The 27,785-nt window shown below is 41.0% G+C and overlaps 1 protein-coding gene across 1 annotated transcript in view; it reads left to right on the top strand.

Moving 5' to 3' along the window:
- Positions 1–25,324, top strand: part of XDH (xanthine dehydrogenase) — a 53,526-nt gene extending 28,202 nt beyond the window's left edge. The window contains exons 19-37 of the mRNA XM_051614490.1: positions 1,719–1,842; positions 2,245–2,364; positions 4,023–4,119; positions 6,086–6,210; positions 6,945–7,078; positions 8,493–8,580; positions 9,183–9,269; positions 10,648–10,839; positions 11,328–11,473; positions 12,053–12,134; positions 12,724–12,819; positions 13,522–13,650; positions 14,644–14,718; positions 15,553–15,605; positions 16,763–16,877; positions 17,530–17,595; positions 19,156–19,344; positions 20,675–20,842; positions 21,821–25,324. Of these exons, the coding sequence (XP_051470450.1) occupies positions 1,719–1,842; positions 2,245–2,364; positions 4,023–4,119; positions 6,086–6,210; positions 6,945–7,078; positions 8,493–8,580; positions 9,183–9,269; positions 10,648–10,839; positions 11,328–11,473; positions 12,053–12,134; positions 12,724–12,819; positions 13,522–13,650; positions 14,644–14,718; positions 15,553–15,605; positions 16,763–16,877; positions 17,530–17,595; positions 19,156–19,344; positions 20,675–20,842; positions 21,821–21,871 (2,137 nt within the window). The 3' untranslated portion in view covers positions 21,872–25,324. The remainder of the gene's footprint in view (positions 1–1,718; positions 1,843–2,244; positions 2,365–4,022; positions 4,120–6,085; positions 6,211–6,944; positions 7,079–8,492; positions 8,581–9,182; positions 9,270–10,647; positions 10,840–11,327; positions 11,474–12,052; positions 12,135–12,723; positions 12,820–13,521; positions 13,651–14,643; positions 14,719–15,552; positions 15,606–16,762; positions 16,878–17,529; positions 17,596–19,155; positions 19,345–20,674; positions 20,843–21,820) is intronic.
- The last annotated feature ends 2,461 nt before the right edge of the window (positions 25,325–27,785 follow it).

The following is a 27,785-nucleotide window of genomic DNA, read 5'->3' as shown; positions in this document are numbered from 1 at the left end:
TTGTGGTGGCACTGCAGGCTCTAATCTGTCCTCAATGGCTTTGATGTGGGACACTGTGTTACTGAGTGTGATGTGCAGCAACGTAGCCTTGCTATATGCTGCTCATCCCCTAAGCAACGCTTCCTGCCTATTAAGGCTTCCCTCAGTGGTCTAACAAGGGATGGGCAGCATGGTGGTCATTGCTGAAGAGATGTAGTAGCCGATTACCAGTCAGTGAAAAAAATTCTGCTGTCATCATAGTTAAATTTTTGTTAAATCGCAACATGGTCATTGACAGGTGCTGCAAACACATAAGCATTTTTATTACTGCTAGTGCAGATGAGGCAATGCAGAAACATCAGATCTATGGGTGTGACAAAAATACGTGGTAGTTTCTAGAGTTTGCTGCACACATTCTCTTACATTTGCTTTGCACATTCACATTTCAAGCTGTACCCTTATGTTGTTCTGCAGAGGAAGTGGTAGAATATTTCATCAGCCTATGATTTTGTCAGTCCAAATGTTGGCTCTGAAAACTTCCACTTCAGCTGAGGCAGATTTTGATCAAGTGTAATTTAGAAATCATCTGCCTCTGTGTTTCTAACTAAGAGAGAGTCAGGGGATTCTTTCTGAGGCATTACTGCAAAAGTGCAGGAAAGTGAAATTTCTGAAGAAAAATAGTATTGTTTTCAGTTCCTGCCACCTAAGATTTCATGTGGGAAAGTTTATTAATACATTTAATGTCTTTTTTTAAAAAGTCTGTAGCTCACTGGAATGAAAAAACGGCTACTTTCGGGCATAGTTTAGATTGGAGTTTCAGGAATCCAAACAAGCATGCTGAAAAATTGCAGCAATTTACAGAAGTCAATAAATCATTTAGTTAGTAGAAACAAAACCATGACTTTTCTATTCACAGCAGTGTCCTTTAAAGCAAGCCAATTAAAGAGATAGAGTTTAAAATACTGCAAAAGGAGTCTGAAAGTATTTTGTAATATTTTTTATGGACTGTTCCCTATAAAAAAATGAATATATTGCACTTCTCTAGTTACTTTCTGTCCTGCTAGTCAGTTAGTTTGAAATCTGTATATGATTCAAGCAGACAAGCATTTTCATTGGATAATTCTTGTGCTGAATATCAAAGAAAGCCCTTCATGAAGCATTTTGTCTTTTTGAGACTTGTTTCTTTTGCTTCCTTTTAAATCAATCACAATGGCTTGTGATTGATAACAACTTCTCCCTGACTCACACCATACTTTTCTCTGGAGGTGATTCCACAGTATATGATATGCATCTCCAGTACAATTTCTTATTTATCCATAGACATGGAGGAATCTTGCCTTTGTAGAATCATGGCAGCTAAGATGATAGAAAGGGCTTAGTGTTGCTAATGCCAATCTGTCTCTGGTAAAGGATGTCAAAGGATTTTTAGTATACGTGGTGATTGGATCAAGTTTAGTTATATCTTGGGATAGATGCATGATACAGTATAGTCCAAAGAAGCAGACTAGTGATCAGAAGCACAGTCAGGATTCAGATTATTATACAGATCCCAAATTATTTTAGTCTACTATGTTGCCTTTTCTGTCTTGGTCTCCATGATATTCATGTGACAAACTCTTCCTTTTCTGCTTAGCCAGATTTCAGTGAATCAGACCTGAAAATGTGTTGATATACAACAAGCTCTTACAGAAAGAAAATTAAGAAATAATAATGCTACCTCTCCTCCTTTTTTTCTTTAGTTCTATGGACATCTCTGAAGCCCAGAGCGTTCCTGGTTTTGTGTGTTTTGTCTCCGCCAAGGATGTTCCTGGCAGTAACATCACTGGCATTGCTAATGATGAAACTGTCTTCGCTGAAGATGTGGTATGTGGCTAAAAAGAGCACTTTTCAATCATGCTGCTCAGGAGATAAGATTTCTCATATTGTCCAGTCAAGTCCTCCACACACAGGGACAAATTCTGATTGCACTGGAATCAATAGATATCTTGGTAACAAATTCAGTAGGGTCTGAGTCTTCTTGCCCCATGCTCTTCTCTGTGTATCTGCACTATTTTTCTCTAAGCTGCAAGCCTGGGACAGGCTCACTCACTGGGTTACTGTCTGAAGTTGTTTGTAATAGGATTCCTTTGGCCAATTTTAAACAGACCAGTCCAAACAGACAAAAAATTGCACAAAAGTAGTAGATGAAGAGAGATAATCCTGAGCCTTTTGATTACTGCATATATGCATACATCAAATGATGGTGGGTCCTAATCTTGCCTGTAGGTCACTTGTGTTGGTCATATCATTGCTGCGGTTCTTGCAGACACACAAGAACATTCCAGAAGAGCGGCTAAGGCTGTGAAGATTAAGTATGAAGAGCTCAAACCTATTGTCACAATTCAGGTAATAAAGCTCGATTTGCCTCTCAAGTTAGCTTGGGCCCTGATGTCTAATTAACTTCCATTCTCATGTATGTGGCTATTTAGCCCAATGTTTTGTTAGCCTTTGTGGATGAAGCAGGATACGGATAAAAGGAATAATTCCTATATTTAAACATAAAGAGGATGTACCATTGATGTGGTACTGACTGGAAGGACATTAACTTGTTCTGTAATATTTAAAGATAAACAAACCAAACTCTGGCAGATATACAGAGCTAAGCAGAAATTTGTTACAGTTACATTCTTACCCACAGGCGCTTGCTTTCAATATTGATAGGTATTCATTAATTCTTTATTCTCTGACCTATAACAATAAGAGGGTATAAAAATATTTCTTGTGGCTCTGTCACTGTGCTGCTTTTCTGAGATTTCTGGACACCACTTGTCTGGTTTAGAAAGCTAATTAAATTAACTTCAGGCATTTACTCTGTGCTATGAACATTTATGCTGACTGTATGGACAGAGCCCTTAAGTGTTTTTTCTCAAATCTGCAGAAATTATTGTAAAAAATGTGTGATCATTCCATGCTGTTTTGTTTTTTTTAACTAGAAGATTTGTTAACAAGATGTTCTTGTGTGACAGTAATGATAGTATCTAATGGTATTCACATCTAGAAATGAGAAAAAAATGTATGAAGCCACTCTTATTGGGAAGAGATTAGAATAATGAGATTATAATTAAATTTTTTTTAATGGTCAGTCTTTTATGTCATGTGTTTTGTAATGTGAATTGTATTCATGCAAACAGAAAGTGTGTGCGTTGGCTGGTACAGACTTTGGTACTGTCATACATGCACAGAGCTTTTGGTTAGAATAATTTGTGAGTTCACAAACAGCGTGTGAGAACTTTTCCTTTTCTGAGACCTTGTTTATTCAACCAGGGAAGATGAGAGTGGAGCCAAAATGTGCTGGTTTTGTTGTTTGATCACTCTGTGATTTTTTTCATTATGGAAAATCTCCTTTTTGGCAAAAATGAAATTCAGTTGTAAAACTTCCCTAAGAAAGATTATTTTATATTAACTCAGAAATGAACTATTTCTGCAGAAGATCTCATCCATCCCATCTGAGGAATTTAGTTTCGTCCTTCCGTTTCTTTTCTTATTCCCTCGTTGTTGTGGGGTTTTTTTTGGTGTGTTTGTTTTTATGGTTAGTGTTTTGTGTGTTTTTGGTTTGGGTGTTTTGTGTTTTGGGGTGGGGTTTTTTTAGGGTTTTGTTTTGGTTTTGGGGTTTTTTTTGAGGGGGGTGTGTTGTTTTTTTTTGTTTGGGTTTCTTGTCAGGTTTGTTGGTGTTTTTGTTGTTTCCCTGCTGCCTTCTGGGCCACAGACTATAGTTAACATAAGTTTTAAGTCATAGCTCTGATGACTAGAAATACTGAGGTTCTTGTTATGTAAGGCAAAATGGGTGACAAAGAACAATCTAAGTTTGTCAAATTATGCTGTTTGTTAGGAAACTGATCTGTTGCAAAAATTATTTCATACTGCTTTAATTCAAGTCACTTGGCTATTACCATAGTTTGTATCTAAGTTTTTGTGCTCCTTATCTTGAATATTTCTTCTTCATTCAGAGGAAGCTCTGTTTTCCCTCACCTTCCACAAAAAAATCATTATGTCATGTTTCCTAGGAAGCTATTGAGAAAAAATCTTTTCTTAAGTCTGTAAAGAGGATTAATAAGGGAGATGTGAAGAAAGGATTTGAAGAATCTGATCACATTTTGGAAGGTGAGAATAAACATTACTACTTACTTTAATGCAGAATACTTTGTGAGAAAATATGTCAAACTATTGGTCTCTTTTTTTATGCATATGATACTGAACTCATGGAAGTAAGGCTTGCTGGGCTAAATTAATTTCATATTAATTTTCAACTAAATGCTTATGTAACAAATGGCCTCTGAAAGCTTAAATTTCATTTTCAAAAAACTTGGATGCTCCCAGCTGTGCCCCTGTAAACACTCACCTTCAATGCAAGGACAAATTTTTCTTAAGTGAATTCTCTATAAATTGATTTCATATTTTTTTTCCTGGAATTTATCCTTATAGGAGCTTTTCCCTGTCCAGACGTACTCTGTTCTGAATCTTTTAGACAGTCAGTTTCTCTAACCTGGTATATGACTGAAAATGGGACATATATGAGCCTGAAAACCTGGTTCACCAAAATTGGTGGCTGTAGGGATCATAAAGAACATGGCACTGCCCTATAACATTTTCTCAACATTGATTGTTGGTCTGTCTATGAGGATGGATTTTTTTTGTGTGTGTGTGTGTGTGCTGCTTCTTTTTGTTCAGTTGGAGTTTGCCAAGCAGGTTGTAGAGACATGGGTAAACACAGCAATTATAAACAACTGTTTAAAACATCTATGAGCTAGGAGGGGAGGGTGCCAGAGCTCTGAACTAGAATACTCTGTCAGACCCATGTCATAGTGTATGTATCACTGAAAAACAGCTCTTGAGAGGAAGATTCTCAAACATTAGTCCTTTGGAGAATTCTGTTTGTAAGAGGGTGTTGTATCCTTCTTATAAATCTGACAGGGAAGTTAAATCAGTTACAGACACAAAGCCTGGTGTGGAGGGATTCTTATCAAAGATCAGAGAGAAACATGCACTCCTGACCTTCCTATGGGGGGAGGTTAATTAACTGAAACACCCATTTCTAGGTCTGTCATTTTTTGCATTTTGATATGCACTGCTGAGACTTCCCTCTGCAGTCCGTGATTCGTGCTGCCACTTCAAAGGTGTCATAAGCTGTTGTTGTTTCTTATAGTCTGCTATACTACACAAAAATGAAAATGCTGTGCAAGGCAGAAGTTGTTCTGAGCTAGAAGAATGGGTTATTTGAAAGGCTACTGTGTGAGTGCCAGGCCAGCCCCCTCAAGGAGACAAGAGGAAGGCCCCTGTTACTTACCAGAGTAGGCATCATCTTACACAAATGTGAATTTCTCACTGATGTACCTAATGAATGCAGTTATTTTGTTGTTGCTGAATTGAATAAAAGGAGAAGAACAAGATTTTGAGATCTGCTCTGAATATTAATTTTCATGTCAGTTGAATAGACCAGGACCATGACTGATAAAGGAGGTTGATTCTGACATTTAGTAGTAGCATGACTGGAAATTGTACTCTCAGCACTGCCAGGTAAGATGTCCTGGGAAAGAGCCATATGTAGTAACAGTTAGACCTTCTTGAGACGTTTTGGAGTTCTAAAATTTGTTTGCCCTGTTTCAGAGTCTGTAACCTTGTATTTGATCTGCTCAACCAAACTATACTTATTTTTTATCCTTCATCTCAGTGGTGATATCAGGGCAGTCTGAAAGGCACCAAGCACTGCATCCAATGGAATGCTGAATCAGTGGCATGGTGTGCAGGCTTATTTTTGAAATGCCAGTCACTTGTGTTTCGGACTGAAGGTTTCTATAAAGTAGAGGGGGGATGGATCTTGTTTTGTGGTTTTGTGTCTGTTGTTTTGTGTGTGTGTGTGTGGTTTTTTGTGTGTGTTTTTTTTGTTTTGTTTTAAACATTGAACCAGAAGTGTCAGTCCTAGAGGCAGGGATATCCAGTGCTGAGCAGTGTGAAGGGTTGTAATTTACCACATGTTAAAAGGGCAGTAGCTTGCAGGCACAATATGATGGGAGACACCTTATAACACTAGGGACACCCTATCTTCGGGACATTTCTTTCAATTTTCTAGGAGAGATGTACCTTGGTGGACAGGAACATTTCTATCTGGAAACTCACTGTACTCTGGCTGTGCCAAAGGGGGAAGACGGTGAGATGGAACTCTTTGTGTCAACCCAAAACCCAATGAAGACACAGGTACTGTTGATTGACCTGCTACGTAAAAGGCATTTGTTTCTCAGTTTCAGATTACATAAATTGTTTTATGGTTGGTCCTATCTTGTCTTGAATTAAAATATCACATAGACTTAGAGCTGGGTTTGGGTTCTGAAGTCCATATCCATTCTACTGGTTTCCAGAATCTGCTTCCAGGTGACAGAAGTGTCTTTGTTGGCAGCACATCTTTGTCACCAGGCATTACATTCTTAACCCTTTCTGGAGAGGGTGCCAGCTGCTCAGTATGCATGACTATTGATTGACATGTCAGAAAGAGAGGTGATATCAACACTGACTATATATACCAACTCTGCCATCTTGTGACACAGGCTAGTGGCACTATGGAGTGTCTTTGGCCTGTTTACTGATTCACCATGCCTGTCCAAAGGTCTCATGATAGTGCAAGGGGAATGGATAGAGGGGTACAGGAGTCAAACCCTGTGCTAAATGAAGCCCACGTCTTGGTAACCTCATTTCATGTTAGTCTCTTCCCGATTCTGATGCTGTCTGCTGAAGCACAGTTTGCCTTCCCACCACACAGACTAAATACTGGGCTTATTGTTTCCAATTGTACCAAATCCAATTGCAGGATCAATAGGACCTGCAAAGTAACAGAGTATTTCTACTGTTCCAGTGGTTCCAGAAAGGCAATGTGTTTGTACCTAGTTCTTAATATCAGCTCAGCTCTGTGCATGTTCTGTTCTGGTTTTCTTCAGGAGTTTACTGCTAATGCATTGGGAGTCCCATCAAATCGAATTGTGGTTCGAGTGAAAAGAATGGGAGGAGGATTTGGAGGAAAAGAGACTAGGAATACGATTTTGACAACTGCAGTGGCTGTCGCAGCCTTCAAGTAAGTTTAGGTGTGAAGAACAGGGCTTTTTACTTTCTGACTGTCCCAGCCTGCTTCTTTCTGTAGCACTATTGCACTGGAGCACCTTCAGGACTCTTCATGTCTTGTTACTGTACAGCTTATAGCAAGTCTGGGATTTCCCAAAGGAGGTGTCTTAATTGGTAGGAGGGCTCTTAATTGGTAGGAGGAATTAAACCTGCTCACAGGGGCTAAGTGTATGCTGGAATTTCAGCTTTTAATAGGAAAGCGTGAAAACTCCCTTATTCTCTGTTCCTTTGGCACTGTCTGAAAGTTCTTGTATCTCAAATTATCTGTCTGTCCCCTTTACTTTACCTCAAGCCCTTTCAAAATCCAGCCCTGGCTGTGCTTATTGTGTTGTATGATAGAGTTGTGAGAGCCTCTTCCTTGCTTAAAACTCTACTATACCAGCATTGCACCACTGTTCTGCAAACTCTCTGGAATTTTCCCTCAGAAGGGTGGCAGGCCTCTGAGCGGAAAACCACACTTTTCAAACCTCTAAAAGTTCAGGGAATTAATGTAGACTGTAACCATTTGTGAAGCATTGTTTGGGAACATGCTTTGGGTTTCTGGAGTTTTGGTATGGGCTCATCTTTAACTGTGCAAGCTTTTGTGCACACGGTGAGCGCGGCCTCTGAGATTACATCTGTGCACTGTGTGTAACTCTGCCCTTCCCTATACTGCCGTTATAGGTGAAGATGCACCCAGCTGGCAACACTAGATGGGTCTTGCAGCACTGCAGCAATTTTATAAGATACCTTTGGAAGAGAATAGCCAAAATGAAGCTCCTGTGCTTAAATCAGCTTTATGTTTCGTGTTCTTTGCAAACGACCTGCTTTATTTACTTAATCAGTAATGCATGTGCGCTTATTTCTTTCCTTTATCTCTGCCAGCCAAACCACTGGTTTATAACCCAGAGGTTATGAAAGAACATGGCATTCCTGAAGTATTTTTACAACCTGAAGAGAGGCACTGGGAAATCAGAATTGTGAGAAAATTAAGATAAACTTCTCCTCTCTTCCTTTTTTTCCTCCTTAGATAATGAATAAACAAATAAAAAACAAGGTCAAATGGAAGGTTAGTTGGTACTTTTCATACGGCATTCTCACTGGAAAACAGTGATTCTTCAGTTAATAGCATCTGTCTCTGTAAGAAACTATACTCTTTAATCTGTGTCTCTGCAAGAGTTTTCATGAACTGGTTCTAATTTTTAAGATCTTAAATTTTTTTAACTTAATCTTGCAATCTTCCTAAGAGGAAGATATATAAACCAAGCAGTTCACCCCCAGCTCCCCATTGCTACTCTGGAAAGACAATGCTCACCAAGAAGATGGGAGTCTTGCTCTGTAGGAACTGTGTGTTTCAGTCTTTGCCTGATAAATATATCCTTTAACAGAGCTGGCCGCCCAGTAAGGTGCATGCTGGATCGAGATGAGGACATGCTGATAAGTGGTGGGAGACATCCCTTCTTGGGGAGATACAAGGTATGCATACATATGAAATGAATGCACCATTGTCTCAACATTGTCATCTGAAACATCAGAAAGTAGTAAGAGACTGAAAAAATTCTTGCTCTGGTTGGTTCACTGCTGATGTCCCCTACTGCTAATGGATTGGGTCAGCTGGGTTATAGTGTTTCTTGTTGAAGTCCTTTTGTCTTGGATGGTTCCGTTTTCACCTCAGCATAAATACTTCCCTCTTCCTTGCAATTTAGACTTTTTCCCTGTTGACAATCACAACTGCTGATGCTCCCCCATTTGTTTACTACTGTTTGCTTTGTTAAGTTGCTTTCCTCTTCAATCCCCATCCAACTGCCTCTGCTTTTCAAAGCAAAAAACCTGTTAAGAAAAGTGTGGCTGTGACAAGTGGCAAGCACTTATTTTAGAAGAGTTCTCTGGAGCAAGATTAAGATGCATAGATGGACCCTTTACTGGGAAGCTTCCTCAGCTGCTGCCTGTGCTTGGCCTCCGCTGCAGCAGAGGACAGTCAACATTTTGCCTGTATGAGGTCCATTCAGTTTTTGGAGGGAAGCATGAAACAGAACATTTTGTAGAAAATTGATTACTGAGGAAGATTCTCTTGGCAGGTTGGTTTCATGAAGAATGGGAAAGTCAAGAGTCTGGAGGTGTCATACTACAGCAATGGGGGCAACTCTATAGACCTCTCTCATGGTGTAAGTAGAATTTTCTGATGGCTAACTAGGCAAATGTTTCACTGTGCAACCTTTTGCTCTGAATTCAGACAGCTGTTATCTATAGCACTGCTTGTGTATTGTGCTCTCTACAACTGCTCTCTAAGCCACCTGACCTACCTTGGCATGTGCCATGTAATTCTTATTGATGCTGTAATAACTTCAATTTGACAAAAGGATCAAGAAAGTTTGCTTTGCATTACAGAGGGCTGAGATGGGAAAATTCTTGCACAACGCAAGATGACCGATAGTTCCCCAACTTTGAGAAAGCTAGTTCCTTGGAATAAGAAACACCAAAGTCTGATGAGAGCAGAGAACCTTAATCAATAAGCTTGTTAAGGACTGGTTAAAGCTAATGTTGGGTTCACAAGCACTAAGAATGGTCATGAGTTCTGAGTTTGTCTCCAAGAATTTTTGTGCTGATGAGTAAAACACTCTTTTTTTTGTCATGTGAGTGACCAACCCCAATAGCCTACTGTCAGTCATATTTGTTCTAGGTCCTTTCCTCTAGTCCACTGAGTATTTGATAATTTTCTGCAAAAAGGAATCTATTTCATAAGAAGAGAACTGCAAGAGCTCTCTACCAGGGCCACGATCAATGCTAGCAATGTAGTTGATGCTGTGCAGAGCAGAATGGCCGGCAAGTGTCTTTGCCTAAACTAAGGGCCTGGTTGAGAGTACATCTTTGTGAATTGTCTTTTTGACTGTGTCTGGTTTAGGGGACTGGAAAGCACTCCCATGTTGAAATAAGTTTGGGTTGTGCATAATCTCCTCTCTGTTCTTCTGCTGCAAGGGAAATCTGGGAACACCAAGCCAGAAAGAAGGTCTGGCCCTTTCCTGGTTTGGACAATTAGCAGACAAAGATCTCAAATCTTGCAGTTCAGATGTAGCTATTGAAAATCTTTATTTCATATAATTGCTCTTACTGCTATAGTCCAGTCACTTGATATCAGCAAGACTTCTTTTCAGTAACACATTGCTGATTATAATAAAAAGAAGATTGTGGTTCTTCCAGGTAGACAATGGCATTTAGTAGCAGTTTGGCTCAGCATGAGCCCAGGGCCAGCAAACGACTTTGAAGCTCAGTCTGTCCCAGGGTCGTAAGTGTCAATAGAGAAGTGTGCAAATTGTCCTGTCCTTCAGGAGAATAACACTTTGACACTCTTGCAAATGGAGTGGGAGTGCTGGCTGCTCCTCAGTGCTCATCTAGCTGTGTTGACTGCAGACCTGCAGGGTGCAAGAGAAAGTGCTTGCTGTTGTAAATTAGCTTCAGGGCTCTCCAGCCTGGGTTTGGCAGCTAGTGAGAAGGCTGAGATGATTAATATAAAGCATGTTCACCTCCTTTCCTTCTCTTTACCAGGTTATGGACAGAGCCCTGTTACATTTGGATAACTCCTACAACATCCCTAATGTCAGTAGTGTGGGAATTGTTTGTAAGACAAACCTACCTTCCAATACAGCCTTCCGTGGCTTTGGAGGGCCCCAAGGAATGATGATTGCTGAGTGCTGGATGAGTGACCTTGCTCGGAAGTGTGGCCTGCCACCTGAGGAGGTACAGACTCACTGACATGCTTCAGGGTGGTGCTGCCTTTGAACAAGCTCTGAGAACTGGGCAAAACAACAGAAAAGTATTAAGCATACAAACTTTTGTTTCATTTTTGCTGAGCCCTTAGGAGTATCTCAGACTTTGTGTGGCACAAATTATAGCATGGATTCTCTTCTCTTCATTAAAGCCCCTCGGTAGCCTCAACTGTGTTAACACATGCTTTAGGGATAGATAATTTTAAAAAAATATGAAGGCACTAGGTACTTTAATCTTACTAGAAATGTGCTAAAATTCCAATCTCTCTTGAAAATTCCCAGCCTTAATGTCTTAGTCCCCATTTTCCCAAAAATAGATATATGTCGGTTAATTCTATTGTTCTGTAGAGTGATCAGAGGAGTAAAACTAGGAACCAACTTGCATTTGATATTGGCCATTGAAAAGACATAGTCTGAAGCATTAAACTTGGCACGTCCTTTATATCTCTCTTCGGGAAGGTGCGAAAGCTCAATCTGTACAATGAAGGAGACCTGACTCATTTTAACCAAAAGCTGGAGGGATTTACTCTACGAAGATGCTGGGATGAATGTTTGTCAAGCTCTAACTATCATGCCAGGAAGAAACTAATTGAAGAATTCAACAAGTAGGTGTTCCGGAGCTTTCTTCTTACTGGGTGCACGTTTTGCCTCCTAAACTCTGAAGTTCTCTTAGCAACTTGAGTCAAGTCAGACCTTGTATTTGTGAGTGACTTCTAAAAATTTCTGTTTTTGAAAATTCCTTCATTCTCACTGTGGGAAGAAACTTTCATCAGTGAGCTGGTAGCTTAACTAAGACATAGCATGACATGATTTTGTGAGGGCAATGTAGCAAAGGAGGGGGGGAGTCTCTAAAGTCCAGCTAGGCTTTTCAAATGGCTATCAAGGCAATATGTTTAGGCTTTTCACTGCCTTATAGTCTTTTTCAGTTGGCTTGTATATACAACAGAATAGTTAATAGTCCAGACAATTGCTTCTGTAACACCTAGATTAGTATCTTCAGTTTGGATTTCTTCTTTTTGGGACCCATAAACAAAGCCACTCTTTCATAAAAACTACTCATTAATGGCCAACATTGCATTCAGGTATTTAATTTCTACTTTTATAATCAAGCTGTTGGAGGGAAACATAGTATTTTTTTGTATTGAAAACCTCATGAGTATATGAATAATATTCTTTCCTTTTAGGCAGAATCGCTGGAAGAAGCGAGGGATGTGCATCATTCCTACCAAATTTGGCATCAGTTTCACCGTCCCATTCCTAAACCAGGTCTGTAAGCATTGTTCATCTTTTCTGTAGAGAAGCTAGATTTATGCTGCTTTCCCTAGGCCCTCATCCATTTGCACCATAGTGGAGCTTTTCAGAGAAGTAGTAAATTAGTTAAGAAAAAGCACACATTTTTCCAACCAAAATGAACAACACAACAGTTAACAGTTTATACTGTCCAAAAGACACCACAATGCAGCTACATTTCCACACATATTGCGTTATGTTCATTTCCCTGCCTAGTCCCTCTTCCTCAGCAGTTAAACTGTTTGTGTTTGACCTGACTTGATGAACTGTCAGTGCTGTCAGCAAGTTCAGGTGAAGGGTGTGTCGCTGTTTCAGAGGGGCATGTTTGGGTTACTTCACCTGTTTTCTGAGCTGAAAATACTGACTGAGGTTTGTTATGACACTGGAACTTCTGGTGAGTAGGTGAGACTAAACCAAACTCACCTCAAGTGTAAGCTAGTAATTTTAATTCCACTGAAGAACAATGTTGGTCTAGTTCCAGATGAATTCTCTCTGTGGTTTGTAACTGAAATCTGTGAAGTACTTTGCTAGTTCACTTATGACTAATTAATGTTCCCTTTTATAGGCTGGAGCTCTGGTCCATGTGTATACAGATGGCTCTGTGTTACTAACACATGGGGGGACTGAGATGGGTCAAGGACTTCATACCAAAATGATTCAGGTAATATTAAGTTTGGACTTAACCAAATGAGATGTCTTTTCAGGAAAATTGCACTCACACTATAGTAACGTCTTGTGTCAAGAAAGCTTGACAATTCCTCTGTGTGCATGCATAAGGCAATAAATAATGACTAATTCCTCTTAATTGTTTCAGCAGCAGTGCTAGATTTTCAGTGTTATCACGATTGAGTATGAGAATTAAATTCTTCAAAATCTTAACTCTTATTATGTAGATGATGCAGGTTATGCTTACAGTCTAGTTTCTCTGGCAATTTCATTTTATCCCATAAACTGCAGTTTATATGTATTTTATACAAAAAATATTGCAAACATATTTATCTACATATGCTAACGCCTTTGCAGTTAAAAAGGCCTAATGGAGCAACACTGCTTTGGCAGGGAAATCTAATGGGGCTCTTTAAGCTCTGATTCTTGTAATTCTTGAGAAAATAATTTAGTCTCACAATACTCAAGTGAATATCTGCTATTGTGGCAAAAGTGTACATGTATGTGCTTGCACACATTTAGTCTGTGAAGGGCAAGCTTAACAATGTTCTGGTTAGTTCTTGGTCATCAAATCAACTGAGTCTTCAAGAAAAATGAAATTTAGTACAGGAGAGGATAGGCGTTCCAGTGTAAGCAATGAATGATAATGATTATATAAAAGAACAGCTGCTTACCATTTGTTTACTTTGCTCTGCAGGTTGCTAGCAGGTCACTGGGAATCCCCACCTCCAAAATTTACATCAGTGAGACCAGCACAAACACTGTCCCAAATACCTCCCCAACAGCCGCATCTGTCAGCGCAGACATCAATGGAATGGCTGTCCATGTACAGAAACTGAGTTATTTAAACTAGTGGTTGATAAGCTAGGACTCCAAAACATGAAAACATGAAAACTCAATGTGTGTTCTTCTATTCCTTAAGGAAAATGTAACAATCAAAAGGCAATTCCAGCCTAAGGAATTAGTTACCTGCTGTAACTACTGGCAATGTTAGATTATGAATGACCTTTTTTTTTTTTTTTTTCCCCAAATTGTTCAAAACTCTCCTTCAGTCCTTATGTATTTAAAAAATGTAGTGCTTGTGATTACTCAAAATGAACAGAACAAATTGTCTATTTAAATAGCTAGCTTCTTTGTAATTATGTGGCCTTATCTCTAACAGATATTGTGCTACAAATATTAATAGCAGATGGTTTGTGGGCTGTGCTCCAGAACTAGAGACCTCTAAGTGTTCATACGCTCAGAGCAAGCATCCTTCTGTAGCCATGGTGTGGTCGTGACCATCTTGGTCGTGGTAGAATTACCAGTGCATTTATTTGCAAGATATGTGTCTTTTCCATTGAAAAGAATAATTTAATACTGCTCATTCTCAGGTTTAAAAAAGGGGATGTCTAACCTGTAAAGTAAAAACATCAGACTGTTTTTATTCTCTGCACAACTTGTTTGAGTAGGTTGGATATTGGCAAGAATATGTATTTATTTTTTTTTTCAGTGTTCTGGGATCATCTTGATAGATAAGCTAAGAAGTCCTGCTTTGTCTTGATATAGAAAACTTTGTGTCATGGTCTGGACACTTCTGTGCTGTATTTGGGATTCCCTTCTGCTATCAGCACAGCTAATCTGCTTTAAAATCCTTTTTAGTCAACATTTCTTCCCATATAGCAAGACATCTGTTAGTGAACTTTGTTCCTATTTATGGTATGCTAAAGGCAATATTGATTTAAACAGAAGGTTCTTTGAAACTCTTGTAGGGCTATAATACTATAAGATTACTTTTCCAATCTAAATATATTGTTTTTCACTCCCTCTTTGTTTCTAGAATGCATGTCACGTTATCTTAAAAAGGCTTGAGCCGATCAAACAGTCTAATCCCAAAGGATCCTGGGAAGACTGGGTAAGCTGTTTTGTATCTGCCACGAGACAAGTGGGCGTTGTCAGATTGTTTTAAATTACAAACCCTGTATATTCTCCAGGCCTTCTGCATCTTGCTATCAAAGATTTGAGTAAAGACAGTGAAGGAGAAACTTGGCAATGGAAGTAATAAAAACTTGCAAGAGGTCATCCCCAAAACATTTAATACTGACTTTTCTTCAGATCCTGGGGCCTGCCTATGAAATACTTGACCTAATAAAACTATTGAGTGGCTACTTGTATCTTTCTAGTCAGGCTGTAGTTTTAGGCAGGAAGAAACCTGATTTGTAGTGAAGGGATTCTGTGACAATGACAACTCTTTGTGGAGCTGCCATGCAACTCCTGTAATGTTCCATGGCTGCAATATGTCTGTACCCTCCATAATAAGAGATTGGTGTGGGGTAAGACTCTCAGACCATACTCTGATCCAGCTCTTCCCTTCATGGGAAGAGCTTTGCCTTTGTGATTTGGAAGTCAAGGTAAGATTTTGCCTGGCCTCATTGAAGTCAAATTGACTGTCAGTTTAACCTTTGTCTCTGAGGCTGAAAGTCTAACCTGTAGCTGAGATACAAACAAACAAGGACAAGCCTTACTCTGCTGCCAATGGGAAAGTTCTGCCCTTGGTAGCTGCTGACTGGGCTGTTTGGGGAAGTGGCTGCATCATGATGTTTCCCTTGGCACTGCTGGTGCTGGGTCTCATGACAGCTGTCTGTCACTCGACACCTACTCATGTTCTCCTGGAAATGTGTTTGGGGTAGCTATTTTGCAGGAACTGGTTGGTTAGTTACTGTTTTCAAACTCTTGCTCACTTTGCCAGATTAAAGCTGCCTATGAGGACTGTGTTAGTCTGTCGGCCACAGGATTTTATAGGTGAGTGAATATTCACACTGCAGAGGTGCAGCTCTTACTTGACTGCATGGATTGCATCCATGGAAATTATGGGAGGATTTACAGCCGCTAGCCCCCTGTCACTGCTCTAATTTAAGACTACATTCTCTTTTTTACCTAGAAATGTTAAGCTGAGGTTAACACTCTCCTGACTGGGGGGAACTGTTTACCAATGGAGCACAGTTCTTGGAGCCAATTTCAGATCTCATGTAAATCAGAAGTAGATATAACTTTACTCTAGCTGACCTAGGTTTTGAGGAGTCATAAATGAAATCAGAGCTTCGTCTGGGACTCTGTTCTGTATCAGCCTCGTGATTTAGTGTTGCACTAGAACTGTCATACAGGGAAAAAGTAGGCAAGGGGCTTTGTCCTTGAGTACTAAGCTTCTTATGGCAACTGGCTGGAGTGGTACCCTGTCATGGCATGAGCAGATATCACTGTTTTCAATTTAATTCTCCCACTTTAAACTCTTGCTGGTTCCTGTATTGTTTCAAAATTAGTCACTTTTCTTAGTCAGCTTCACTGATGGAGGAAAACAGAGATCCATCATCTTTGCAGCAGAGAGGTTGACATAAAAAATTAAATGCAGTGTTGAGAACAGCCTGTTTAGGACTAAAAAAGAATATGAGCTCATTTCTGTTGCATCTTTGAAATGTGCTTTTGTCTTAATGAAGTGACTGTCAGTATTTCAATAAACCAGTTTTCGGACAAAGTATAAGTAGCCAGATACAAAATTTGCCCTGAAGTGTGCTTAAAGTCAATTTTTAGCCTAGTCCAGTTTCTGGTTGAACACAATTATGCTCTGAACTTTGACCTCCAAGAAATGTTCAACTGCACTCTAAAAGCAAAAGCTTTGGTAGTGGATTGGTAGGAATGAGTTCGTAATAGAAATCACAAGCCTTGAGATTAATGGGAAAATAAAAATAGCTAAAATAAATTGATAGTTTTGATTAGGTTTTGGAATACAGAGCAATTTCTACAGATTTCCATTTATAGTTGTTTACACTTTCTATTTCTGCATGGACTTGATCAAAGGGATGAATCAAAACTGAACTAGGATTTAGGGAAGTTGCAATGTGTTTGTGTTCATTTTGACTGTTCATGGAATTTAACATGGTTTTATTTTTCTTTGTATCAAGAATTCCTGACCTTGGCTATGACTTTGAAAAGAACGAAGGAAAACCATTCTGCTATTTCAGTTATGGCGTTGCTTGCTCTGAGGTTGAGATAGATTGCCTGACAGGTGACCACAAGGTGAGGGGTTCAGCAATGAAATAGCCTTCTGTGTTTAGGTGAAATAAAAATTCTCAGGGAGTTAGAACAAATATTGGGTGTCAACTGTTCCTAGCTCTGTCATTGGTCTAATGTGACCTTCAGTAAATTTCTTAACTCATCTATTCCACAGTGCAACAATCTGTAAAGTATAATAAAACAATAATTATCTACCCTGCAGGGGTATTAGGAGGCTTAATGAATGATTGCAAAAGTTATTGGATTTGCTTAAGTAAGAGATAGCAAAACTCTGTTAGCATGAAAGAACAGAAACATATTGGAGTTGAGTTAATAATTAAAAATAGTACTGAAGACTTTTAGAAATAAATAAAGAAAAAATTTCATCAGAATCTGACCTAGGTTATGCTCAGTTACAGAGCACTGACCACTGATGCTAGCAGCTTGGAACTAATATAAATTAGGTCCACTGGATCTCTGGGGAAAACTGCACTCAGTTCCTTTGATTTCATTTAGGGATGAACTCAGATTAGTTGGTATGTTGAGTTGGGTTGAGATAGATTGTTGAACACTGGCCAAGTGTGGGCAGTGGTTGGATACATTACTCCTCACAGAAGACCATGGTGTACCAGTTTCAGTGGTCTGTGCTGATCTATTCCTTATTTCTGCCTTTTAGAATATTCGCACAGACATTGTTATGGATGTTGGTACCAGCCTGAACCCAGCCATAGATATAGGACAGGTAAGTAAAATAGTGTTGCTATTTCCACCATGTTAAACTTATCACGCTACGCTCAGGCTTTTCTAGATGGACCAAACCGCATTTTAAACCTGGGTATCCAGTGAGACATTTTAGGCTAGCTATGAAAACTTACACTTAACTATGCAATAGGCACAGAAACATATAGAGAAATATCCCGTTGGGGTCTTTTTCCTTGGATATTAAGACTACAGGATATTCTCCAGTTACCAGCACATTGATGCTTTCTGGCATCTGCCTTGACTAAGGAATTAATCCAGGTAATACTAATACGATGGAATAACATCATCCCAGGTTTTATTTCTACAATGTAGCATGTGAGACTAAATCCCACACCTGATTTTTGTACTCCTATCTGTCAATATCACAATAGTATCTCTCAGCAAATAAAGGTTTTATATACCAATGAGGAGATCCATTATTAGGCGTTTGCATGTGCTCATCTAGCCATTGTAGCTCCCTTGCTAACTCTAGATGTTGATCCAGTGTAACTCTAGTGCAACTGCTGCAGGAGCCGGGATTTGCAGGAGAGCACAAGTTGTGAACCTTTGCTATAGTTAAAACAAAACTTATTTGAAAGCAGTGTTTTTTCTGAAACAGACTTTTTTGGGAAGTGGCCAAGGGGAAAAGGAGCCTTTCTGTCTTTGCAGCCTGTCAGTTTGGGTCAGAGAGCAGAGAAATGGGCTCTATAGACACTGTCAGAGATCTCAATTTCCTGTGACCTTCCATGAATTGCTGTAGAGGATCAGGGGGCATAGAAGAGAGAGGGTGTTGTATGACTGCAGGAACACAAGTACACAGACCTGGGTTAAAGAATGTTTGCGCCAAATTTTTAGTCTGGTCTTCCTGTCAGATCTCTCTGTGGGCACAGACAGCAGAGCTTCTTCATGTAAGGTTGTTCAAGCATGTCTTCCTCTCATCACTGCTCCCCTTCTTTTTATTTATTTATTTTTATTTTTTCCTAAAATTTACAGTAGAAAACTTATGCAAAGAAGTCTTCAGTACTTGAATGGATATGGGAGTGTTCTTGCAGGTGTCTGTGCTGGTGCCCTGAGAATATGCAGTACTTAGGAAAACATTTACAGTGAAGCAGAAAGCATAAAATAGTTTGTCTTCAGAAATGTTGTCTTCAGCCCTTTTAGTCTTCTTGTCCTTTGAATTATTAGTAAATACAATTCATTCAGTGTTACTCTGTCTGTGAAAGAATCAATGTTACGGCATTGATTTTTTTATTCTCCCCCCTTCCCTCCGCCTTGTTTCATCAGAAAATTCCTGTGCTGTGTTTACACCCTATCTGTTTGCATGTTTGTAAATTACTTCACCTGCCAGGGAAACGCAGCCATATCTATATGGGAACACAGAAATTGTGTGAAGATGCCAAGCTGTACCTGACAGAAGGGACAAGGTTTTAGAGATTAAAAGTGGGAAATTAGTCAGGAGAGGAGGGCTGAAAACTCCACTGGAAATCATCACTGTTTGTTCTTGTGCAGGGAAGAACAACAATAAAAAAAATACTGTGACCTTGTATGGTTGTGTTTGTAGATAGAAGGAGCATTTGTCCAAGGCCTTGGTCTCTTCACCATGGAGGAGCTGCGCTATTCTCCTGAAGGGAACTTGTACACTCGAGGGCCTGGCATGTATAAAATCCCAGCATTCGGAGACATCCCAACAGAATTCTACGTGTCTCTTCTCCGTGACTGTCCAAACAGCAAGGCGGTTTATTCATCCAAGGTATTACTGTGAGATCTGCAGGCCTCTTACTGCTCTTTAATTCTATGAAGCTGAGTGTGATCAAGTAATAATGCATGTGTCTAAATAGTTAATCTTGTTATGCTGGCTTTGTTCTGGGGTCAGGATGTATTCTTATTCCTTACTATGTATATGTATGTATACTTACTATGTATATGTGTGTATACATATGTATGTATACTGTCCTTTATAGTTAGGAAGAACTGAAACAGACTGCACATTATTGCCCTAATTGTCCATTGAAGAACTGAAGAGGCTTTGCTGTGCCAGTTCTGCTGTCAGAGGCTGCCAGCCTCCCGCTGCATGTCAGCTCCCTGGTTGCCCTTCCCTGGCACCAAGGCAGATGTTTCCAGCAGTGTAATTTCTCCAGATCTGTTATATCAAGATGTTGTGTCTGAGTGTGCATGTTTTTCTTTCTTTTCTTCTTCTTTCATTGTGCTTATACTACCCTTAAAGGTCCATTATTAATCCACGTGTCCTTCAGCTGTTTCCACTGCATTTAGTGCTGTTCTCTGCAGTTAGTGAGAGCTACACAGACCAGGGCTGGATGTACAGCATCAAATAATTTGCTTTACTTATAGTTCAACAGAGCATTTCAAGAGGCCACCCAGCATTGGTATTTGTCTGTGCCTGGCCTGCCTCCTCAGAGTTTCCCATTTCCCTTCCACCTACAGTAACATCTTTATCAATGAGCAGAACTTTTAGGGTGATTAGTGCTGATGACAGAATTCAGAAAAAAAGGAGATGTCAGGGATATCAGTACTAGGTCATGCTTGTGTAACTCGTCAGAGAGGCATTTCTGCTGCTTTGCAAGGACCTCTGGTGATGGAGCATTGTGCTGTCTGCCCAGACAATTTAGCACTGCCTTATCGGAATTCCCTTTGTTACCATTTTAGCACCATCCAAAAGGTTGTTGGAATGTGTTAGTCCCTTTTTCCTTCATAACAACCTTGTTGTGTCAGAAAGCTTTTATTTGCCTAATGTCTCTTCTTTAAATGGACTGGGGATGGTTTTAGTGCAGTCTCTCCTCGCTGATCACAACCTGGCAGACTGGAGGCTGGTTTATTTTGTATTTCCTGACCAATAGCATCTGGTGGACTGAGGTTCACATCCGGAAGGCAAGGGGCTGTTTCAGCTTGACCTTTCCATCCTGATCACTTCTGGGAGGCTGAGAAGTTACAAAGAAGGAATGAGGAATCAAAACAATTCCTGACTGTCACCCAGGGCTTCCTGATGTGTTTAGCCTCATTAGTCTTTTCAGGGCCAGGACTGTTTTGGGCTGCAGCCTCACTCTTGTCTGTGCTCTGTCTAGGCTGTGGGAGAGCCACCTCTGTTCCTCTCTGCTTCAGTGTTTTATGCCATTAAAGATGCCATCTACTCAGCAAGGAAGGACTCTGGCCTTACTGAACCATTCAGGCTGGACAGCCCTGCCACCCCAGAGAGGATCCGCAATGCCTGTGTGGACATCTTCACTGAAATGGTAACAGCTTGTGGTTTCACAGCTGGCTCCTCAGCCAGCCTACCCCAAGTGGAGTGTGTATGCTGGTCACAGGGGCCCAGGTCTGGGATTAGGACAGGATGAGGAGGCTGTGGCCCTGCTTAAGAAGATGGGGTTTATTTCATGGGTGTTATCCTTTGTTTAGCATGCCACCAAATGAGAGACAAATTCACAGACCAGCATTGCTAGGGCTCCCATTGGTGGAAAAGCTGCCATACAGTATCAATCAAGTCGCAGTTCATCCCTTCATCCTCCAAGTGCTGTCTTTAGAACAAGGACACTGACTTGTTGTCTTGATCCTCTTGGCTATCATCTCTTACAGGATCATCACCACTGACATAACCTGCAGATCCACTCTGTGATTTAGTGGTGTCCCTCAGGGAGGGAGAGGAAAGTCTTACTGAAAATGCTCACTTCTGAATGTTATGACCAAAAGAGTGTCCTTAGAGGCTGTAGGCTTGATTTGAAGGGGTGCAGGAGCTAACTCTGTCAGTCTCTTCATGGGCTCTTCTGTTACAGTGTTGTGTCAGGGCAGCATAGGAGTAGGTCCCTGCAAAGAGTCCTGCTGATTCCTGTGTGACTTGGAAAACAAAACTGTCTGTCCCTGTGGGTATTCTCCAGGCTTTCATTAGCTTGAACACCACTGTAGCTAACATCAAAACCTGGTTATCTTAGTCTTTTTCATCTAACATCTGCATCACTGTGTGTGAAGAAGGACTCCAAAATGGTTTTGAGAATCTGCACTAGCTGCTGACCATAAGGCCTTCAACTAGAGCCAGTCACAGCCTATAACAGAGGTGCCAAGAGACAGACATCTCTTATTTTGAAAGACTGGGACATGATCTCAGGCCTTCAATAGTACAAAGTCACCCACCTCAAAGGGGAAGCATGGTGGGGCATGCCAAACCCAAGCCAGGACCCTCATTTGTTGCTAACTTTTTTTTTTTTCTCTCTTTACAGTGCCCTTCTGCTGAGCCAGGGACCTTTAAGCCATGGTCTGTGCGTGTGTAAAAGAGAAGTTTTGAGAGCAAATGCTCCTCATGAAACTGAGCTTACACCAGAGGGACGACAAGGCAGTAGGACTATAATGGGGGGAGGGAGGGGAAATCTGTCTTCATGTGGCTCATCCACTGATTCATGGAGCTTTCACATTTAATTGTCCAATCATTGTTTCCTCTAGGAGAGGGATTTGCTGCCAGATTATAGCTGTGATGTAAATTCAAATGAAGAATAAGTGGAAGGTGAAGCTATTCAGGTGTAATTAAAAAAAAGTCTTTCAGGTTTCATTGAATATTGCTGCAGCAATAGGAGGCATGCTTACTACCAGCCATTGTAAAATGGTAGAGTGGTTCATTCTTTTTTTTTTCTACTCTGGAGAAAAGATGGATCACCTTGTGGTGCCACACCAAGACTAACTTAAATGCATTGAACCCAGACGAGCAGTCCTTCAGTGAAGATGGGGGAAGGCATGTGAGGGCCTGAAAGCTGGACCCTATTGTGTCCCCTCTGTACACAAAGCCAGGTATACACTTAGAGGAAGACGAGCAGGAGTTTTGTTGTTAGCTAACTATGTAACAAAAGTGATTCAGAGGAAAACCCTAAAATGTGACCAATAGCTGATTTATCCTAAGTTAAATGAGGATTGCTTTGTCTGCACTGGGGCTTCAATGAATTTTTAGTTCGCACACTACCTTGTTTTCTCTGATTAAAGACAAAAACTAGAGATAACAAGAGGACTTCCAGCACAATGCTGATTCATTTTAAATGCTCAGCCTTTCCCCCCTATACATCTTTCCTCCATCTTTCAAATAGGAAAGGACAACAGAGAAATCACCTTGGAGTAACTGAGGAAGTTAGTCATGTCATCGTTTCTCCCAGAGCAATTTACACCAGCCCAGACAAGGGACAGGATAGACACATCAGGGGATGAGTTGGCTCTGGGTGCCCTCTAGGGTCAGCCCCTTGCTGTCATGCTATGGCTTTGCCTTCTTTTCAAGAAAACTCTAGTTTTGGTGAATGTAAGAGAATGGGTATGCTTTGCAGCAGGGACTTATCTGAAAAACGTGCTAACTATGTGATGGTCTCATGCATTCTGGGTTGAATGCATTTTTCATGTTGTATTTAATGCTGGACATCCATTTTCACAGGTTTTCTCAGTCAGATTTAACATTGTAGAATCATGTGAGCTCTAGATTATGTCAGTCATGTACTGTACCTGCTCATAATATGCAAAATTTTATCCATTTCTGTGGCCCACAGCTTTATGAAAATGTCCTTTTTCTATTTTTGCACTCCTAGGGCCATAAAAAAATATGGTGCAAGAGGATGTAACTCCATTGCCTGATATAAAATTTTGCTCACACACATCCTGCTTAAAACTGGCCTTAATCTTAGGACTTAAACATATGCAGAGTTTGAAAATTTTTTTTTAAGCACTCCAGGGCATATAGTTTTGAATTGTGTAGATTTATTTCTCAACCTAAAATATTATAGTTCTACCATCTGGAAAAAGGTCATTTGTATATGTGAGTTGCAGAAAGTATTTTGTGCCTGCTGGGCTTGCTGTGTAATTGCTTCATTGATTTAAAGATGATATTGGTGTTTCTTAAGCTCCGAGGTACTGGACAAGAACACATTTTTGTTTTCACCTGAAAGCTGGCAATATGTAAAAAAACAAACAAACAAACAACACACAAAAAAACCCCAAACCAAAACAACAACAATAACAAAAAAACAAAACAACAACAAAAAAGAAAAAACCCCAAAAAAAACCTCTTAGAGAAGAAAACGTGATCATTTTGTTGTGCAAGAACAGCTATGGTGCCTGTGTGCACCTTTTCTTGTACTTTCAGGAAGGGATGCAAAATACAAAGTCTGTAAGGTAGATCGGTATTGGCACCATTTTTGCCACATTCCACGTCATGAGATTACTGGACATGCTCATCTAGACCAGGCTAAGAAGAAGTACAGAGGAAACATAGCGTGTATTACTGCAAAATATGCAGAGCTCAGGCAAAGAGTGTGGTATTGAGGAGCTTCCATCATTGTATAAGGGGACAGCCACAAGGGTTCAGGAGAGGCTTGCTCCCTGTGAGGGTCCTGGGCTGGGACAGGATGTCACTAGTGGTATGAGCAAGTGTGTTTTTTCCCTTGTGGGTCTAGCAGCTCCTTTTGCATAATTTCAGAGTGGGTTTGCAGTGTCTCGCATAACCACTGTGACTGCCTCGTCAAGTGAACTTTTAAAAATCAGTTGCATCAAGTCTCTTGTATTTGCCTTGAGCATTAATTTGATGTGTATTTTCCACACTGTGTACATGCAATGGCCGGAGAGGGCTAGTTGAGTGCAGACCTTAACCTGTGGAGCCATTTTTGCTGCAGTGTCAGTGATCCACTGTTTCCCAGGTGCTAGTCCTTGTCCTCAAGCCATCCCCAGCTCAGGGCCTACCCTTTCACAGTCACTGGCTGATGGAAAGAGGAAACATATATTTCTTTTGGGGTGCACTGGAATTGAATGTAGATTACGCCAAACATCTGAGGGGCCTGAGGGGGGAAATAGTATAAAATCAAGGTTGTGAACTAATTATGTAAACAGGTTTTGAGGGTGTAGGGAAAAGAAACAGTTGGAGACTAACAGGAATTTACAGAGATCAATGTAGTACCTGGCTGGGGTGTGAGAGGGACAGCAACCCTAAGGAACACAAACCCGAGATTTTAATTTCATGTTTGATAGTGTAACATTTCATACAAGGTTTTCCCATGGAACAAAGTGCCACATACCCTAGGGAAGGAGTAGGACCTGCTGTGGAGGGCTGGGAGGAAGAGATGGTACTGATACCGGATAGCACAACTTAAAACATGGTCTGTGCTACACAAACAGCTCCCTGTCTGAAACACCTTTCCTGTCACAAGTGCACAGCACTGTCCTCTCTAAGGTGTTGTGTCAGATTTCTTCATGCATGTTTTGCTGCCAGGGATTTCAGCTTGCAATCACTGAAGGGAAATCTACTTGAAAAGATAAAAATGTTCCTTTCCTAGTATTTTCCGGTGAAATACAGCATGAATGCATGGCTCTAATATTACCTGTTACTGGAAATTTGCCGCTTCTCTCCTTCCAGAACTGTATCGTCAGAAGAGGAGCTGCACCGTCTTGTTAGACTGTGAAGTATTACACACAATAGTGGCACTTAAGTAAAAATTGCTGTAGCTGCATAGTTTGTGGGAGGGTGAAAGAATACCATCTCATCTTAAAGCTAGTCTTAAAGCTTTTAATCGCATACCCCTCAATGAGAGACAGAAGCAAAGTTTTCGCTAACTGTCTCAAGTCAGTTCTAATCAACAGCTATCACCATTGTTCTTTAATGAGCATTGTCAAATCAGTGTCTTTGTCACATAAATATATGCAGAATCATCTGTGAATGTCACAACACTGCACAATAAAGCTAAAAAGTACTCTGGGAAATGGTATGCTATGGTAAAAGTATCTCATTATTTGAAAGCTGAGCACCTTCAGTTCAATGTTGGTGTTGTTTGGCAAGGATGGACTCTTCTCAAGGGCTGCAGGGCAGATCAGTTCAGTGGCCAAGGCTGGGAGAGGGTGGGTGGTTGCTTCAGGTGACCCAGCTGGATGCAGCAGGTGAGCCAGCCAGAGAGCCTGGGCATCCACCTGGCTATGCTGGCAGCTGAGTCTGAAAAAAAAACAGAGTCCTTGGTGCTTCTCTGCCAGAAGGAGCTTACAGTAGCTGCATCATGTTCTCCACACCAGTGTAGTGATGCATTCTGATGCTTGCAAGTGGAAAAAGTGTCATGTCCATCACTAGCACTCTCTTGAGCCTAAACACGTGGGATATGTGTGGGCAGAAAATTGGAAACAGTTTGCACAGAGCAGACATGACCAAAAGATGGGTTGTGCCTGACCTTCCTGAAGCATGAAGGATTGGGAACCTCACCAGGGGTTCCCTGGGAGGGTCTGCCACCCTGTGTCATATCTCTTATGTAGTGTAGACAGACACCAGGTGACATGTTTGTTTGGGAGGGCTTCTTCTATCTGTGTGGGGAGATTTGTCACAAAGGAGCTATTGCCAAACCTCTTGATCCAAATGGCTGCCCTGAACATGAAATGACAGTGCAGGCAGAGCATGCTAGAATAATGGTGCAGTTTACTGTGGGCTCAGCCCAACTGCTCCAAAATGCTGTCTGCTGACAGAAGTTCATGCTGTTGCAGTTCAGTTCATGGAATTTTCTAAGCCCTGATGCCACATATTTCCTAGTGCCTGCTCTTTCCTTTTTAAATGCAGGAAAAGCCTTGATACCCTGTCCCTGGCAGTGGTCCTTCTCAGCTCTCTGATGTGCCTTTTGGAGCTGTGACAAGTGTGTTGATGTATCCATGGAGCAAGGGTATGTTCATGACCTGGCCAGTATCTTGAAGCATTTGCATTTGGTTCAACAGTCTCCAAAAGAGTCCCTCCAGCTGAGGTACTTTTACTAGGTCTCTGGGGTGGTGAGGAGGTCTGACAGAAAACTGCTAGAAAACAGGAAAGCAGAAAGGTCCCAGTGGTAGAAATGAGACAGTTGCTGCTTCTGCTGGAGGGACAACTCACTGAACAACTGCTCTGATAACCAGCTGTAGGTCCACTGCACCTGGCCGTCAGTGAATTCAAGGAGGAGGCTGTCCACAGGAAGTCCAGCCTGCCATAGCAGATGACCCATCTCCTGCCTGAGGAAGCCGAACATCACCACGTAGTCATACTGGATGAGACAGGGTTGGCACAAGCTAACAAGTGGTTTCCAAGTCACATGGGCATTGTGCAGTCCACTGTCTAAAACATCCTGAACAAAGCTGCTGAAGGATGGGCTGCTGCCCATGCCTTGCATGAATGTGGAGATCAGCCTCTGAAAAGGGTCCCTGACAAACAGCACTTTGGTGTAAGACTCTAACATGGCCTCTGTTACTGTCAAGTTGAACTCACTCAGCTGTGTCTCCAGAATGTGCTGCCAAGGGTAGGGAAGCGGCCCTGGGAGAGTCATGTTTTCCTTCTCTTCTAGCTTCTCCAAAAGCTGCTGCCATTCATCCATCCCTGTCGATGGCACTTGGCAGTAGAGGATATTCAGCTTGGTGCTTACTCTCAAACTTGAGAGCAAGCGAGCTCTTTCCTCCCGACTCCTTGGGAGCACAGTGACTGTGCCTGATTGGCTGCAGAAAGCTTTCAGTCTCTTCTTCCTGAGCTGCTGAACGTGAAGGAAGGTGTCCAGGGTCAAAGTGAAGTCCTCCTCTGCCCTGGGGGCCAGGTCACCTGTGAAACATCATTAGTAGATGAGGGTAAGGAAATGCCATGGCAGACCTTTGCCCAAAGGTAGTGCCCTAGTGTGGGAAGCCTTGGGAGGCTCTTTTCCAGGTATTCCCATGTGGAAAGGGTATGACATGAACCAAGAAGATGGGTAGAAGATGGGAGACCAGCCCAGTCTGACAAAGATCTCAGTTTTGCTTGGTAAACAGGTTTCTGGTCTTCATGAATGCGTGAGCTCTGGGGCACCCAGACCCCACTTTCCCCAAACCAAGGACAACTTGCCTCAAATGGAGCATTGATGTCAACTGTAGCTTTCTGCCACATACCCTCTTCTCCCCTAAATAATATTTTTTTTGCTTTTAACTCCTCTCTTTTGACTGAACTTACCTGGGCTGAGTTTATCAAGGAGAGCCAGAAATACTCTGAGAGACCAAGCAGTGGTAAACTGTTTTGTAGCTACAAATACACAACCACCTGCAAACCCTTTCACATTTGTGAAATGTTTAATACCAGCTATCAAATACATGCAAAAGCAAGAGATTATTCTTAACATGTTGGGGCAATTTAGGAATCCAAATAACGTAACTCCTTGCATCACTTCCGTATTTAATTTTTTTCTCCTGTAGATAAAAAGCAAAAGC

This window comes from Apus apus, chromosome 3 (assembly GCF_020740795.1).
Source record: "Apus apus isolate bApuApu2 chromosome 3, bApuApu2.pri.cur, whole genome shotgun sequence".
Taxonomy (NCBI): domain Eukaryota; kingdom Metazoa; phylum Chordata; class Aves; order Apodiformes; family Apodidae; genus Apus; species Apus apus.
This window is presented reverse-complemented; position numbering and strand designations above follow the sequence as displayed.